At 39.4% G+C, this 18,713-nt stretch overlaps 1 protein-coding gene across 1 annotated transcript in view; it reads left to right on the top strand.

Annotated features, from left to right (window-relative positions):
• Nucleotides 1-18,713, top strand: part of LOC138365888 (uncharacterized) — an 84,958-nt gene that overhangs the window by 19,372 nt on the left and 46,873 nt on the right. Inside the window, exons 2-3 of the mRNA XM_069326596.1 lie at nucleotides 8,487-8,603; nucleotides 9,421-9,584. Coding sequence (XP_069182697.1) covers nucleotides 8,487-8,603; nucleotides 9,421-9,584 — 281 coding nt within the window. The remainder of the gene's footprint in view (nucleotides 1-8,486; nucleotides 8,604-9,420; nucleotides 9,585-18,713) is intronic.

Genomic DNA, 18,713 nt, shown 5'->3' with positions numbered 1-18,713 from the left:
GTGAGCCTCTTGTTGAATCACTTGTGACACAAAAGATTACTGATGTGTGTATTTTTGTGGGTGATTAAATATGTATGTGTATTTATATATGTATACGTATGTATATGTACATGTATGCATAAGTATGTGTACATTAATAATTTTGTAACTAGCGTCAAAAGATTGTTATTTGCTTAGCTAAACGAACTAGAGGGTTCAGTTCCTGAACCGATTATGTGCCTCTGTAATCCTTTACACCACCGCCCACAGGATGGGTATTATGGGGTGCATAATAAAGAAAGGAAATGAATGGATCGAACCCCACAATTCATTTAGCTAAGCAAGTTACAATCTTGATGAGCTAGTTACAAAATTCACTATAAGTCGTCACATCATAAATGGGTTCGAGATCGACCACAAGTAGTGCATTATATAATTTATCAGTATTGTGCAGCCTGTGATCTCCGCCTGGCTGGATACTGATACCTAGGTAGTTTTCATGTGTCCGGACACCGGCGATAAGGTGGTATTATTTATTTAACTTAAGAGATATATATTTTTAAATGTTGTCACATTAACGACTACATCTTCCTTTCTTCGGACATATAGATTTTTAAGATTAATTAAAATATATGGAAGCTAATTATACAATTTATTGGCTGGTGTGCAGGGCTTCACACTCTCAGAGCAAGCCCTCAAATAACTATCAAAACGCATATATCTTCGTTTTCACTTCAGTTATATTTATGACAAAGGATTTTAAATGTAGCCTATATTTCTACCTTTCTGATGACATAAATACTTTCGTTAATTACAATATCTAGATCAAACTAATATTGATTTTCAAAAGGTTGTATATTTTCCATCAATGGAGAGCATCAGCCAAGAAGCCTTCTTTAAAATATGAATATCTTTCCTCACCTAATAAGACCTAATCTCTGCATAAAACGCAAAAAAAAGACTTGATTGTAACCTATCCACCGCTGCCTATTGGATGGGGGAGAGGGGGTTATGTGTAGGATAAACATATCAATTGTGACACTAGCCCTCAATATAAATCAGTTGCTTAAATTATAAACTGTACTTGTGGTCGGTCTCGAGCCCATTGTTGATGTGACAATGTGTATTGACTTTTGTAACTAGCCTATCAAGATTATAACTTGCTTGGCTATATGAATTGTGGGGCTCAGTCCCTGAGCCCATTATGTGCCTCTGTAACACTCCACTATCGTCCATAGGATGGGTATGGGGTGCATAATAAATGAACTAAACTAAGCTCTGCCTTTTTGATAACATATACAATTATTAGCTTTATTTGTGAATCTCAATTAATTAAACAATATATCACAGAGCCTGTAGGGTTCGGTGAGATGAGCGAAGAGACATGGGAGAATTTACATAAGTACAGTATATGGTAGTTTAAGTAGCGAACGCATGTCAACGAATAACGAATAACAAAACCATTGTCCTATGAAGTCGATTTAACTTCCAAACATATATTTTTTAATAAATGTTAAATGTTTTCTGGCTAGTTATGTTAGATTTTATTAAAAATACGTATTCTACTTGTTAACATTATAATTTAAATTTGTGATAATTTGTGCAGAGAAGTGCGACAACTGGATATGCCAACAAACACTTACCAAACAACGATATATCTTGGATAAGTCGCTCCACAACATTGCCGCTTGGACCATCGACTTCCTTTGATGCTACTTATTTCATAATGAAATTATATTAGTTTGGAGTAAATATATGTTTTCTCATGTTCTGCATTCAGCACCCACATTATAGTGAGTAAATATACCATATTACTTCATTACTTAAATAATGCTAGGAGGGTTTGAGTAGCTTTGGGTCTTTAGTGCACAGAATATCCAATAGATGGGGCGAGAGTCGCCCCATCTGTCTCACCCGAGAGAGAGTCGAAACTTAAATTAAAATTGATATATCTTTGTTTTCGAACATGATATATTTCATTTGGTGCAATTATAATAATGTTCATATCTCGGTCTTTCTGGAGGCATATAAGATTTTAGTCTTTATTAGCGAATCTTTGTTAATTATAAATATATCGGCAAGTGCGTAGGCGTCTGCACTCCATGCCCGACAAGCTACTGAGCGCTACTATAAAAACATATGTATCTTCACTTGAGCTATAAATATGTATATTGTAATGTATTTAAAATGAAGCTCTTATTTCTATCTTGCTTAAGACATATAAAACATTTGTGTTTATTAACGAATTTACGTGAAATAAACATTGATCTGAGAGAGAGATGCTCTGTCGTTCAGTCTGTACGGGGTGGGAGCTCCGTAATTTTTAAAATACATGAATCTTCATTAGAACTTTAAATATGTCTATAGTAAAGTGCTTAAAGTGAAGCTTATATGTCTGCCTTTCTTGAGACATATAAAACATATATATTTACTAACGAATTCACGTGAAATAAACATTGTTCTGAGAGAGAGTTGCTCGGTCGATCGATCTGTCCGGGGTCCGAGCTCGGCTATTATAAAAGTACACGTATCTTCGCTTTAAATTTAAATATGCCCATGGTAAGGTATTTAGAATGAAGCTTATATTTCTATCTTTCTTGTGACATATAAAACTCTTACGTTTATTAAGGAATCTGCGTGAAATAGGCATGGTTCTGAGATGAATGCTGCGGTTTTCGAGCTCGACGCGCGGCAATGGACGCCATACACATCCAGTGGGTGTTATTGGACCCCATACCCATTTTATGGGTGGTTGGAGCCCCATACCCATTCTATGGGTGGTTGGAGCCCCATACCCATCCTGTGGGTTGTAGTGGACGCCATACTCATCCTGTGGGTGCTATTGGACCCCATACCCTTCCTGTGGGTGGATGTGATCCCCATACTCATCCTCTGGGTGGATGTGACCCTCACACCCATCCTGTGGGTGGTATTGCACCCCTTACCCACCTAACAGGTGGTAGTGGACAATATACCGATCCTGTAGTTGGTAGAGTAGACACAATACCATCCTGTTTACGGTAGTTTACCCCATAGACATTCCAATGTACCATCGTTTTCTGTTAGCATTCCTACAAAACATCCTTTAAAGATTTGTAAAGCACAAACTATGGTATATAATATTGATTGGTGAAGGACTGTTATTCTATGTAATCATTTTTAGTGTTTATTATAATCTACTAAGAACAACTAATATTTCTCAAAACAAAACTACGAGCCTTCAATAGAAAGTAGCTGATCTATAATATTCTAAGAGCATGGACAATAGTAGGTAAATTTCACAACCCATGTGGGACCTGAAAAGTACAATTTTCCTTATAATTGAACCAATCACGACTATTCTGCTATCTAGGTTGACGGACGGGTACTGTGAGACGTAAATTGGTACGTGAGGAAGAGTTTGGGCCTTGGAAAAAAAGTAACTGGGAATATATCACATATTTACTAATTCATATTCAACATATTGACTTTAAGCATTAAGTCATATATGTGCTGTCTTGTGTGAGAACGGGTTGTGTATAAACAAGTTAACCCATAAAAAATGTAACTTGTAGTGGAATTTCCGTCTATAGAAAACGGGATATCATTACCACATACTATTATAAATTCACCACCTATTATGGTGGGAATTATTCATAATACATTAGTCTTTGGACTTTACCATCATAAAAACATCTCATATAAATTAACTTAATTATCAGAATTAAAATAAAGTAAATGTGACCCTTCTATCACTGTCATTTGGACAATCTAAACCAGTAGTGTCAGTGAGGAGGGAGTGGTCAGCCATTGTTATTGTACTTAGACCCGAGGCACGGGAGCAATTCAGCTCCTGTTAATTTTACTTGGACGAAGTGTTATGGAAACCAAAGGTGTACCATCATCAACACGCTGTCAACAAATACAAGTTAAGTGTTCTGCCGAAACCCATTTATCTATCATTTATGGCCATTAATGTCATTAGATAGGGTGGACCGGTTAGAATACGATATCGCCTCATACTAAAGGTAATTAAGCCTAGGTCTTTATGGTTCCTTGTACAGTGTTTTCTCTGCTATAGCTGTCATATATTAGGATTCTGGCTTCATAGCTAGCGCCCTTTTGACAGGTCAAGACGAGGAAGCATGCTTTGTGCATCAGTTACCAGGGTGATGGAAGCTACCTCACACGAGGGAAAATGTGGTGTCTACATCCTGGTTATACCTGGTGGACTAAAGCCTGCTGTACAATAAGATAAGGAACCTCTTCAATGTTTAACAATATGTGTAGTTAATACTGTAGTTTGATTGGCTGAATATATATAAATTTAATATAAACCCCCCTAATGTGTAGAGGATCGATCTGTGAGATTATTGCAGAAATACAGTCCACTATTCATCATACCAATTGCTATCGAAGTATATAAATTAACGTAAATATAAATTCATATAAATTAAATAAATATAAATCTCACAGGTTGGTTCCCACACTCACCATATAGACCCAGAACTCACCATACAACACCAGACCTCACCATATAGACCCAGAACTCACCATACAACACCAGACCTCATCATATAGACCCAGAACTCACCATACAACACCAGACCTCATCATATAGACCCAGAACTCACCATACAACACCAGACCTCACCATATAGACCCAGAACTCATCATACAACAAAAGATATCACCATATAGACCCAGAACTCACCATACAACACCAGATCTCATCATATAGACCCAGAACTCACCATACAACACAAGACCTCATCATATAGACCCAGAACTCACCATACAACACCAGACCTCACCATATAGACCCAGAACTCACCATACAACACCAGACCTCACCATATAGACCCAGAACTCACCATACAACACCAGACCTCATCATATAGACCCAGAACTCACCATACAACACCAGACCTCACCATATAGACCCAGAACTCACCACACAACACCAGACCGCATCATATAGACCCAGAACTCACCATACAACACCAGACCTCACCATATAGACCCAGAACTCACCATACAACACCAGATATCACCATATAGACCCAGAACTCACCATACAACACCAGATCTCATCATATAGACCCAGAACTCACCATACAACGCCAGACCTCATCATATAGACCCAGAACTCACCATACAACACCAGATCTCACCATATAGACCCAGAACTCACCATACAACACCAGACCTCACCATATAGACCCAGAACTCACCATACAACACCAGACCTCATCATATAGACCCAGAACTCACCATACAACACCAGACCTCACCATATAGACCCAGAACTCACCACACAATACAAGACCTCATCATATAGACCCAGAACTCACCATACAACACCAGACCTCACCATACAGCCCCAGACCTCACCATACAACAACAGACCTCACTATAGAGCACCAGACCACACCATACAACACCAGACCTCACCATACAGCACCAGACCTCACCATACAGCACCAAACCTCACCATACAGCACCAGACCTCACCATACACCACCAGATCTCACCACACACAACCAGACGTTACCATACAGCCCCAGACCTTACCATACAACACCAGACCTCACCATACAGCCCCAGACCTCACCATACAACACCAGACCTCACCATACAGCACCAGACCTAACCATACAATACCAGACCTCACCATACAGCACCAGACCTCACCATACACCACCAGATCTCACCACACACAACCAGACGTTACCATACAGCCCCAGACCTCACCATATAACACCAGACCTCACGATACAACACTAGACCTCACCATACAGCACCAGACCTCACCATACAGCCCCAGACCTCACCATGCACCACCCGACATCCCCATACACCACCAGACGTCACCATACACCACAAGACCTCACCATACAGCTTCATGTCACAGCTTCGTGTCATCCTTTGCAGATGACACAAAAATCAGAATGGCAATTACGTTTGCGGAAGACATTTAAAAACTACAAGCAGATATCAACAACGTTCGATTGGGCAGCAGAAAATAACATAATGTTTAACAGTGATAAATTCTAGGTACTCTGGTACGGCAAAAATGAGGATCTGAAACATAATACAGGGTGCAAAACACAATCGAATCTGGCCCATTGTAGGAAAACAGCATGTCAAGGATTTGGGAATAATGATGTCCGGCGACCTAACGTTTAAAATGCATAACCAAGCAAATATTGCAGCAGCCAGAAAAATGATAGGATGAATTCCGAGAACTTTCAAATCCAGGGATCCCATCACAATGGTTGTACTCTTCAAGTCACTTGTGCTGTCCCGTCATGAGTACTGCTCAGTACTCACTTCCCCCTTCAGAGCAGGAAAGATTGCTGAAATAAAGGGAGTACAGAGAACATATACGGCACGCATAGACGCGATAAAGCACCTAAATTATTGGGATCGTCTCAAAGCTCTCCAAATGTACTCACTAGAAAGGAGACGAGAGAGATACCAAATATATCTAGTCAATTCATATTCCATGTGTATATTCTATATACACATGTAATATACTGGAGGGGACAGGTTCCAAATCTGCACAGTAAAATAACAACGTACTGGAGTGAACGATATGGGAGAAAATGCAGAATAGAACCAGTGAAGAGCAAAGGTGTCAGAGGCACAATCAGAGAACACTGTATAAACATCAGAGGTCCGCGGTTGTTCAACGTCCTCCCAGCGACTATCAGAAATATTGCTGGAATAACCATGGACATATTCAAGAGAAAACTAGACTGTTTTCTAAAAAATGTGCCGGACCAACCGGGCCGTGGTGGGTATGTGCGCCTGCGGGCCGCTCCAAGCAACAACCTGGTGGACCAAACTTTCATAAGTCAAGCCTGGCCTCAGACAAGGCTTGGGGAGTAGAAGAACTCCCAGAACCCCATCAAGCAGTTGTCAAGTAGGTATAGAGCCCCAGACCTCACCATACACCACCAGACGTCATCATACACCACCAGACGTCACCATACACCACCAGACCTAACCATACACCACCAGACGTCATCATACACCACCAGAGCTCACCATACACCAGACGTCACCATACACCACCAGAGCTCACCATACACCACCAGACGTCACCATACACCACCAGACGTCACCTTACACCATCAAACGTCACCATACACTAACAGATGTCACCATACACCACCAGACCTTACCATACCCCCCTCAGACCTCACCATACAGCACCAGACATCACCATACAGCACCAGACCTTACCATTCAGCATCAGACCTCACCATACAGCACCAAACCTCACCATACAGCACCAGACCTCACCATACAACACCAGACCTCACCATTCAGCATCAGACCTCACCATAAACCACCAGACCTTACCATTCAGCATCAGACCTCACCATACAGCACCAGATTTCAACATACAGCACCAGACCTCACCATACAACACCGTATTTAACCATACAGCACCAGACCTCACCATACAACACCAGATTTCACCATACAGCACCATACAACACCAGATTTCACCATACAACACCAGTCCTCGCGATAAAGCACCAGTCCTCGCGATAAAGCACCAGATCTCACTATACAGCACCAGACCTCACCATACAGCACCAGACCTCACCATACAGTACCTGACCTCACCATACACTACAAGAGCTCACCATACAACACCAGACTTCAATATACTGCCCTATACCTCACTATACAGCGCCAGACCTCACAATACACCACCAGACCTCATTATTCACCACCATACCTCACGTACAGCACCATACTCCACAGTACAGCACCAGACCTCACCATACAGCACCAGACCTCACCATTCAGCATCAGACCTCACCATACAGCACCAGACCTAACCTACACACCACCATTCCTCACCATAAACCACCATTCCTCACCATACAACACCCCGCCTTATCTAGTCTTTGATTGGTATCCAACTACAGTATTCTATTATTTCTTCATCCTCCTGACTACCTTAGTTGTTATGGTTGCTGGAGCAGTATGGTGAATTTTGTGTCTCGGTCTTGAAGATGGTTGACTGAATCTGAGTGTTGTCTGGCTGTTGATAATTGGCTGAGTGTTGGATGTGCAGGGTTTAGCCAATGTCTGATGTTCCTTTGTAGTTATTTCTGTGGATTTTTTAAGTGTTGAAATACTAGGCAACATTTCTTACCTTCTGCTATGACCACGATGTTGCAAGAAGAATTGACATTGTCTCTCCTTCACCACAATGTTGAGTTATCTTGAGGTTATCTTGAGATGATTTCGGGGCTTTTTAGAGTCCCCGCGGCCCGGTCCTCGACCAGGCCTCCACCCCCAGGAAGCAGCCCGTGACAGCTGGCTAACACCCAGATACCTATTTTACTGGTAGGTAACAGGGACATAGGGTGAAAGAAACTCTGCCCATTGTTTCTCGCCGGCGCCCGGGATCGAACCCGGGACCACAGGATCACAAGTCCAGGGGGCTGTCCGCTCGGCCGACCGGCTCCGCAAACCGGATAGTTTGATAAAGATGTTTACAGAGACTGGTGTTACAGGTGGTGCTGAGATTCTGCTACTCCCTCGACGCCACCAACATCAACGACGCCCCGCCCGCTCAACTGGCGGCCCATATACAGCAGTTAACACCTCTCCTACAGGTAAGGTTGTTGGAGGAGTGCCACTAGCCCACACCTGCACGGTAAGGCTGTTGGAGGAGTGGCACTAGCCCACACCTGCACGGTAAGGCTGTTGGAGGAGTGGCACTAGCCCACACCTGCATGGTAAGGCTGTTGGAGGAGTGCTACTAGCCCACACCTGCATGGTAAGGCTGTTGCAGGAGTGCCACTAACCCACACCTGCATGGTAAAGCTGTTGCAGGAGTGCCACTAGCCCACACCTGCATGGTAAGGCTGTTGCAGGAGCGCCACTAGCCCACACCTGCACGGTAAGGCTGTTGCAGGAGTGGCACTAGCTCACACCTGCATGGTAAGGCTGTTGCAGGAGTGTCACTAGCCCACACCTGCATGGTAAAGCAGTTGCAGGAGTGCCACTAGCCCACACCTGCATGGCAAGGCTGTTGCAGGAGTGTTACTAGCCCACACTTGCATGGTAAGGCTGTTGCAGGAGTGCCACTAGCCCACACCTGCACGGTAAGGCTGTTGCAGGAGTGCCACTAGCCCACACCTGAACGGTAAGGCTGTTGAAGGATCACCGCTAACCCACACCTGCATGGTAAGGTTGTTGCAGGAGTGCCACTAGCCCACACCTGAACGGTAAGGCTGTTGCAGGATCACCGCTAACCCACACCTGCATGGTAAGGTTGTTGCAGGAGTGCCACTAGCCGACACTTGTACGTTAAGGCGTCGTAGAGTGAATGGTCAGCTGTGTTTGCAGGTTGATAACAGTGAGTATTGCATGTGCTGATGCAGACGTTTGCTGGGAAGATAACAGTTAGTGTTGCATGTATTGTTGCAGACGTATGCTGGAGTGATAGCAGTGCTGCAGGCCGGCTTCATCGGGGTGTGGGGAGAGTGGTACTACACTGCTAACTGTGGGAACAACGGTGTCGTCACCTCCCAGGACTGGTACAAGAGAACCCAGGTGGTGAACCAGCTGCTCCAGGCTCTTCCAGCATCCAGGTGGCTACCACTGTGATCCTTATCCTTCTCAACATCCAGGTGGCTACCAATGTGATCCTTATCCTTCACAACATCCTGGTGGCTACCACTGTGGTCCTTATCCTTCACAACATCCAGGTGGCTACCACTGTGGTCCTTATCCTTCACAACATCCAGGTGGCTACCACTGTGATCCTTATCCTTCACAACATCCAGGTGGCTACCACTGTGATCCTTATCCTTCACAACATCCAGGTGGCTACCACTGTGATCCTTATCCTTCACAACATCCAGGTGGCTACCACTGTGATCCTTATCCTTCACAACATCCAGGTGGCTACCACTGTGATCCTTATCCTTCACAACATCCAGGTGGCTACCACTGTGATCCTTATCCTTCTCAACATTCTGGTAGACACATAAGAACACAGTAATGGATACATCCAGGTGGACACATAAGAACACAGTAATGGACACATCCAGGTGGACACATAAGAACACAGTAATGGACACATCCAGGTGGACACATAAGAACACAGTAATGGACACATCCAGGTGGACACATAAGAACACAGTAATGGACACATCCAGGTGGACACATAAGAACACATCCAGGGGACACATAACACAGTAATAGACACTGCTATACGGCCAAAATATTAGTCCATGAGAGGCAGCTCTTATTTACATACACACAGACTCAGTTATATATATGTCTAACCTACGCTGGAAACAATTCCACGTCTATTATATTACCTGTTAATTTGTTACATAAATCCACAAGACCGGACACCAGTATTGACCCAGATTTGTCTGGAACTTAAACTTATTCAATACATATATCCAATGTTTAGAGTCACATTTTGTGTTGATGTATTAATCAAGCCTATATCCTCTTTTATACTCTTTTATTCATTAATGTACATTAATTATGTCACCTTATACTTTTAGTCTTTCAAGAGAATGTAAAATTCGGTGTTTTCAACATCTCCATAAGACAAGTTTCTTATTCCTTGGGTTAAATTTCTCAGCCTTCTGTGTACATGATCATGTGAACTTATGTCCACTGTGTAGTTGGGTGACCATTACTCAGCTGTATAATCCTCCTGAGGCCTAATACAGGTAAGGTAAGGAGGAAGCCTCGTGAGGCCCAACACAGGCAAGGTAAGGAGGAAGCCTCGTGAGGCCCAACACAGGCAAGGTAAGGAGGAAGCCTCGTGAGGCCCAACACAGGCAAGGTAAGGAGGAAGCCTCGTGAGGCCCAACACAGGCAAGGTAAGGAGGAAGCCTCGTGAGGCCCAACACAGGCAAGGTAAGGAGGAAGCCTCGTGAGGCCTAACACAGGCAAGGTAAGGAGGAAGCCTCGTGAGGCCCAACACAGGCAAGGTAAGGAGGAAGCTTTACCATCACACTGAGGGCCACAGCGCTAGCAACACTACAAACCTGACATGACAGGGCTCATCCCGTCGAAACCTTTAAAATGCTGAACAATTTGGCAGATATTGTACCTGAATAAAATTCTCGGAGTCCTACTCTCCATGCCCGGCCTGAGGCCAGGCGTAACTTGTGATAGCTTGGTTCAACAGGCTGTTGCTTGGAGCGGCCCGCAGACACACATATCCACCACAGCCTGGTTGGTCGAGTTCTTCTTGCAAAAAAGTGTCCATTTTTTTCTGGAAGACTCTTCTTCTGGCAATATTTCTTACACTTGCTGGAAGTATGTTGAACAACTGAGGACCTCTGAAGTTCATAGTGTTTCCTGATGGTGTCTCTGGCACCTCTGCTCTTCGCTGGCTGTATTCTGCATTTCCTTCCATATAGCTCACTCAAGTATGTTATTATTTTCCTGTGTAAATTTGGGACCTGGCCCTCCAGTATTTTCCATGTGTCTATTATTTGATACCTCTCTCGTGTCCTTTCTAGAGAATACATTTTGAGAACTTTGAGACGATTCAATAATTTCGGTGCTTCATCGTGTCTATGCCTGCTGCATATGTTCTTTGTATTCCCTCTATTTCAGTAATCTCGCTTTCTTTAAAAAGTCAGATTTAACACAAACAAGGAGCAACGGCTTCAAGCTCGATAAACCACAATGTAGGACTGAGAACAGGAGATTTCACCCACAGGGTTATTAATCCATGAAACCGCCTACCCGCTGAAGCGGTAAATGCCAAATCACCACTGCAGTTTAAAATCCTCCTCGATAAAATCATCAGGACAAATGGGGACATCTTCGACAAGCCGCCGGCTTCTTGTCCTTGTCGAGGCCACAAGAGAGTTAGTGGCCCTCATATAATTTCCGATAGACGTCTTATTGCTGAAGCATCAGGAAATAAATTCCATTATGTCATTTCCTTTAATCAGTATATTTATGCTTTCATTTTTTTGAATTAGATTCCTACTTATCTCGAGTTCAGACTTCACGACTTCAAGAATTTTGTGCGTAGCTCAAAACCCAACACTTTCAGCATTAAACTCTATCTGCCACTCTACAGTCTTGAAGATATTTTGTCTTCATCGCAATTTATTTCCCAGAGCTATTTATGTGGGCCAAAAAAATATCGTACTAGAAAATGGAAGCGGCTCTCAAAGTGACGTACAGTCCCGTTTTCTATGTTCGGTCCTCTGGAAGGTTAGGACACGACACTTTAAACTGACCATTTTGACCATGTGTTTGATGCACCAGGCTATCAAAGGTTTTAATCCTTCATGAAGAAGGCTACACCAGTCTCCGTGATGTAGTGGTAAGATGTTCCGCGAGTGCTTTGTCATGGGTTCGTATCCTGGTCGGGGAGGATTTACTGCACGTAAATCCTTAACTGTATCCTCTGTTTAACTCAACAGTAAAATGAGTACTTGGTTGTAAAAACGATTCTTCGCGGCGGGGATCGTATTCCAGGGACCTGCCCGAAACGCTACGCGTACTAGTGGCTGTACAAGAATGTAACAACTCGTATATATCTAAAAAAAAAAAAGTTCTTTGATTACATATAACTTGTGGTTTAAGAAAGTGTGCTGAACATTTGAGGCTCGCGTGTTCTTCAGTAGTGACTGATTTGATGAAAACGATCAGTGATCTCTAGCTATGGCGAGACTGTCGGATGTTCGGCAAGTCTCTCATCTTCCAACATTTTTGTACAGTCTGTCACCGTCAAGTGATTACTGTACTAGATGTGCTAACGTGTTTGATGCATCAGGCTATCTAAGATTCGAATCCCTCATGAGGAAGAGTTATTTGGTTTTATATATATATAAATATATATATATATATATATATATATATATATATATATATATATATATATATATATATATATATATATATATATATATATATGTCATACCTAGTGTTCGAGTCTCCTGGTGGGTTGAGTGTCTAAAAAGTTATAAACTTCAGCTACTGGAATAGGGTAGTCTGTGCATTAAGCATTTGGCGCTGAGTTTTCCCATATAACAGGAATCGATGACAGAGAATTAGAGGTCCCACACTATCTCATTGCCTGGGAGAGGATTGGAGTTCTGGTTGGTTAAATACCCCAGAATTCCTACCCCTCTTATGGCTTTGAAGTATGGTGTAGTGGATACAGCATGCAACTGCCACCTTGTTGGCCAGTGTTCGAGTCCCCTGGTGGGTTGAGTGTCTAAAAAGTTATAAACTTCAGCTGCTGGAATAGGGTAGTCTGTGCAATATATATATATATATATATATATATATATATATATATATATATATATATATATATATATATATATATATATATATATATATATATATATATATATATATATATATATATATGTCGTACCTAGTAGCCAGAACGCACTTCTCAGCCTACTATGAAAGGCCCGATTTGCCTAATAAGCCAAGTTTTCCTGAATTAATATATTTTCTCCAATTTTTTTCTTATGAAATGATAAAGCAACCCATATCATTATGTAAGAGGTCAATTTTTTTTTATTGGAGTTAAAATTAACATAGATATATGACCAAACCTAACCAACCCTACCTAACCTAACCTAACCTATCTTTATAGGTTAGGTTTGGTTAGGTAGCCGAAAAAGTTGGGTTAGGTTAGGTTAGGTAGGTTAGGTAGTCGAAAAGCAATTAATTCATGAAAACTTGGCTTATTAGGCAAATCGGGCCTTGCATAGTAGGCTCAGAAGTGAGTTCTGGCTACTAGGTACGACATATATATATATATATATATATATATATATATATATATATATATATATATATATATATATATATATATATGTCGTACCTAGTAGCCAGAACTCACTTCTCAGCCTACTATTCAAGGCCCGATTTGCCTAATAAGTCAAGTTTTCCTGAATTAATATATTTACTATAATTTTTTTCTTATGAAATGATAAAGCAACCCTTTTCTCTATGTATGAGGTCAATTTTTTTTATTGGAGTTAAAATTAACGTAGATATATGACCGAACCTAACCAACCCTACCTAACCTAACCTAACCTATATTTATAGGTAAAGTTAGGTTAGGTAGCCAAAAAAAGCTAGGTTAGGTTAGGTTAGGTAGGTTAGGTAGACGAAAAAACATTAATTCATGAAAACTTGGCTTATTAGGCAAATCAGGCCTAGAATAGTAGGCTGAGAAGTGCGTTCTGGCTATTAGGTACGACATATATATATATATATATATATATATATATATATATATATATATATATATATATATATATATATATATATATATATATATATATATATATATATATATATATATATATATATATATATATATATGTGTCGTACCTAGTAGCCAGAACGCACTTCTCAGCCTACCATGCAAGGCCCGATTTGCCTAATAAGCCAAGTTTTACTGAATTAATATATTTTCTCTTATTTTTTTCTTATGAAATGATAAAGCTACCCATTTCATTATGTATGAGGTCAATTTTATTTTATTGGAGTTAAAATTAACGTAGATATATGACCGAACCTAACCAACCCTACCTAACCTAACCTAACCTATCTTTATAGGTTAGGTTAGGTTAGGTAGCCGAAAAAGTTAGGTTAGGTTAGGTTAGGTAGGTTAGGTAGTCAAAAAACAATTAATTCATGAAAACTTGGCTTATTAGGCAAATTAGGCCTTGCATAGTAGGCTGAAAAGTGTGTTCTGGCTACTAGGTACGACATATATATATATATATATATATATATATATATATATATATATATATATATATATATATATATATATATATATATATATATATATATATATATATATATATATATATATATATATATATATATATATATATATACCTAGTAGCCAGAACGCACTTCTCAGCCTAGTATGCAAGGCCCGATTTGCCTAATAAGCCAAGTTTTCCTGAATTAATATATTTTCTCTAATTTTTTTCTTATGAAATGATAAAGCTACCCATTTCATTATGTATGAGGTCAATTTTTTTTTATTGGAGTTAAAATTAACGTAGATATATGACCGAACCTAACCAACCCTACCTAACCTAACCTAACCTATCTTTATAAGTTAGGTTAGGTTAGGTAGCAGAAAAAGTAAGGTTAGGTTAGGTAGTCGAAAAACAATTAATTCATGAAAACTTGGCTTATTAGGCAAATCGGGCCTTGCATAGTAGGCTGAGAAGTGCGTTCTGGCTATTAGGTACGACATATATATATATATATATATATATATATATATATATATATATATATATATATATATATATATATATATATATATATATATATATATATTATATATATATATATATATATATATATATATATATATATATATATATATATATATATATATATATATATATATATATATATATATATATATGTCGTACCTAATAGCCTGCTCTGATGAAGGCAAATTAGCCAAAAACGCGTTAAGCATTTTCTATTTTTCACATGTGGTTATTCTGCATATATATATATATATATATATATATATATATATATATATATATATATATATATATATATATATATATATATATATATATATGTATATATATATATATATATATATATATATATATATATATATATATATATGTATATATATATATATATATATATATGTCGTACCTAGTAGCCAGAACTCACTTCTCAGCCTACTATGCAAGGCCCGATTTGCCTAATAAGCCAAGTTTTACTGAATTAATATATTTTCACTAATTTTTTTCTTATGAAATGATAAAGCTACCCATTTCATTATGTATTAGGTCAATTTTTTTTTATTGGAGTTAAAATTAACGTAGATATATGACCGAACCTAACCAACCCTACCTAACCTATCATTATAGGTTAGGTTAAGTTAGGTAGCCGAAAACGTTAGGTTAGGTAGGTTAGGTAGTCGAAAAAACATTAATTCATGAAAACTAGGCTTATTAGGCAAATTGGGCCTTGCATAGTAGGCTGAGAAGTGAGTTCTGGCTACTAGGTACGACACACACATATATATATATATATATATATATATATATATATATATATATATATATATATATATATATATGTATATATATATATATATATATATATATATATATATATATATATATATGTATATATATATATATATATATATATATATATGCAGAATAACCACATGTGAAAAATAGAAAATGCTTAACGCGTTTTCGGCTAATTTGCCTTCATCAGAGCAAAGTAGAATATAGATAAGATTGCTGATCAGACCTTTATATCCGCCTGGGCAGATCACCTGACCACCAAAAATAAGTGGAGGAAAGGAATTATAAGAAAGAAGGTAACTGCAGAAGGCCTATTGGCCCATACGAGGCAGCTCCTATTAATATCTCCAAGTGCCATACGTGTTGGAAATTTCCAACATAATACAACACTGTTGTATTATTATTAATTATTACTAAAATCTACTAATTACTGTAGTATCTAAAATTAACCAACCGTAGAGTTCACATGAACTAATAATTGTATCTGTACAATAATGTTAGAATTCTTACGTAACCAAACACCAGTATTGTGTCAGATTCTACCAAAATAAACACATTTATATCCAGTGTGTCAGAGAATTGAGTTTGATTTTCTAAAAACATCAGTGTTCTGTGTGATAATTATTTACCGATAACCTGACTCCCAAATAATGCCAAATCGAGCGTTTCTAGTTACAACTGTTATCTGGTAATAAATTTAACGTCACACGTGAATGCCATGGAGAGAATTAAAATCATCCTCCATTGCTCGTTTAACATCGTAAAACGAGCAAGTAATAATATTTAGCTCCCTAGAATTATAAACCCGTCATTATCCAAGCATTTTAGCCGCAACTGCGAGATATAATATTATTCGTAGTAAATAATTTGTGTAGCAAATGCGGGACGCAGAGCGGGGCAGGGAGACACGCCATTAATCGGAGAGGGTGTGGAGGCGTCGGTGTTAGAGGAAAGGCGCCAAAGTACGGTGTGAAGACTTGTTGCGGAATTGAGCAACTCGTTTGGTGTCAGTGTCATAGGATACATTGTGGTGAATCGTCAACAAGAATTAATTTGACATTCAGCCCGGAACTTGTCAATTTGTTCCGTGTAATCCATCGTGACCAGCCAGAGAAGTGCGTCGACATCTAGGCCAAGCTAGCCACCACGTGTTCGCCATTGCGACGCTAGAGCCTGGGACGCGAGTTTCGGCAAGCTTCAACTTTTACAGTGCCCTATTAGCAAAGTACACATATTCCCTTTTGATGCATCATTAGAGATTGTTTACAGCAGGGTAGCTTGTCGTCATGCCGAGCGACATAAATAAAACACGTTAGTATATTTATTACTCTCCATTCCCAATTTCTTGAATATAGATATTTAGTTGCCTAATATGTTGCTATGTAATATAGCCTAATTTACAGCTTGCGTGTGAGGAATTCCCCGAGCTGTTACTTTACCCGTGTTATTCATCTCCCAGTGTTCCATGAAGAATTCCGGAGATTCCGAGGATGATTCATGATTGATGTCTTGGAAAACGTCTTCAAGCTAAGACCTTTTTCCGTATTTTAATTATTCAAATTATCTGTATTGGATTATCACTATTGATCACTGTGCACTGGATTTAACATGTGTTTATTACAATCATTAATTTCTGATGTTCATAATCTATATTCTTGTTGGTGACAAATACCCTATTGATTCTCTAATTGGTCATAGGATTAGGTTATTTCACAATGAACTAATGTACGAACCGCATTAGTTCCTAGATATATATGAAGTTCTAGCAATAACCCCCCAATGTAGGTGTTTGAGGCTTTGATTCAAGTAAATTATTTATACAGCCCATTAATTATTCAAGTGATTATAATTTCTAGTATTTATCCATAGTTACTGGTTCCTCTAGGAATTTCAAATGATCACATTTTATTAGTTTCCCTCTTTACTATAAAAATGGGTGGTCCTTCGTAATTATTTTCATTACTTCAATAATTAAATAAAAAGAGTCAAGTCCCAAATGTCCCACATTATGGTCCTTCGAACCGGATAAACATAAATTATAATTATAAATACTAATTAGTAATAACTAATCCCTGTGTGATGTAGTCTAGACTAATCATTTTAATTAATTGTTTCTACCAACAGCGTAACACATAGGTTAGTCAAAGTCACACCAATTCATTGCTACTTTCACTTCATGAATAGGGTAACACTCGTGGGACACAGTCAATTACCCACAACACTTAGACCTATACCTCATACTGAAGTAAGAATCTTTAGGTCACCAGGAGCAACAGCTCATAACCTTTATAACAATTCCACACTAACACCTGCGTTAGAGTGGCCTCACCATCTAACCATTATATACTTAGGTGGTAATGACATCCATCCTACTCGTCATCCAGCTGAGGTGATCAAGCACCTAAAAGCCATAATTTCTTCTTTCAAGCTCCTCAGTAATTCGGTAGTATTCACGTTAGTGGAACCTCGCCAACCAAGTCAAGATAATCATTGGGGAGTAACACCAGAATACTACCAGAGAGCTGCTAAGTACATAAATTTCAGGCTGAAAAAACAAGTGAGATTGGATGCCACTTATATCCAATTTATAGCCAGACCATATAGACAAAACCTGGCCAGAGATGGTGTACACCTGTCAGGTGAGTCTAGGTTGCATGTGGTTGACAAATT

The sequence above is a fragment of the Procambarus clarkii genome, chromosome 2 (assembly GCF_040958095.1).
Source record: "Procambarus clarkii isolate CNS0578487 chromosome 2, FALCON_Pclarkii_2.0, whole genome shotgun sequence".
Lineage (NCBI taxonomy): Eukaryota > Metazoa > Arthropoda > Malacostraca > Decapoda > Cambaridae > Procambarus > Procambarus clarkii.
This window is presented reverse-complemented; position numbering and strand designations above follow the sequence as displayed.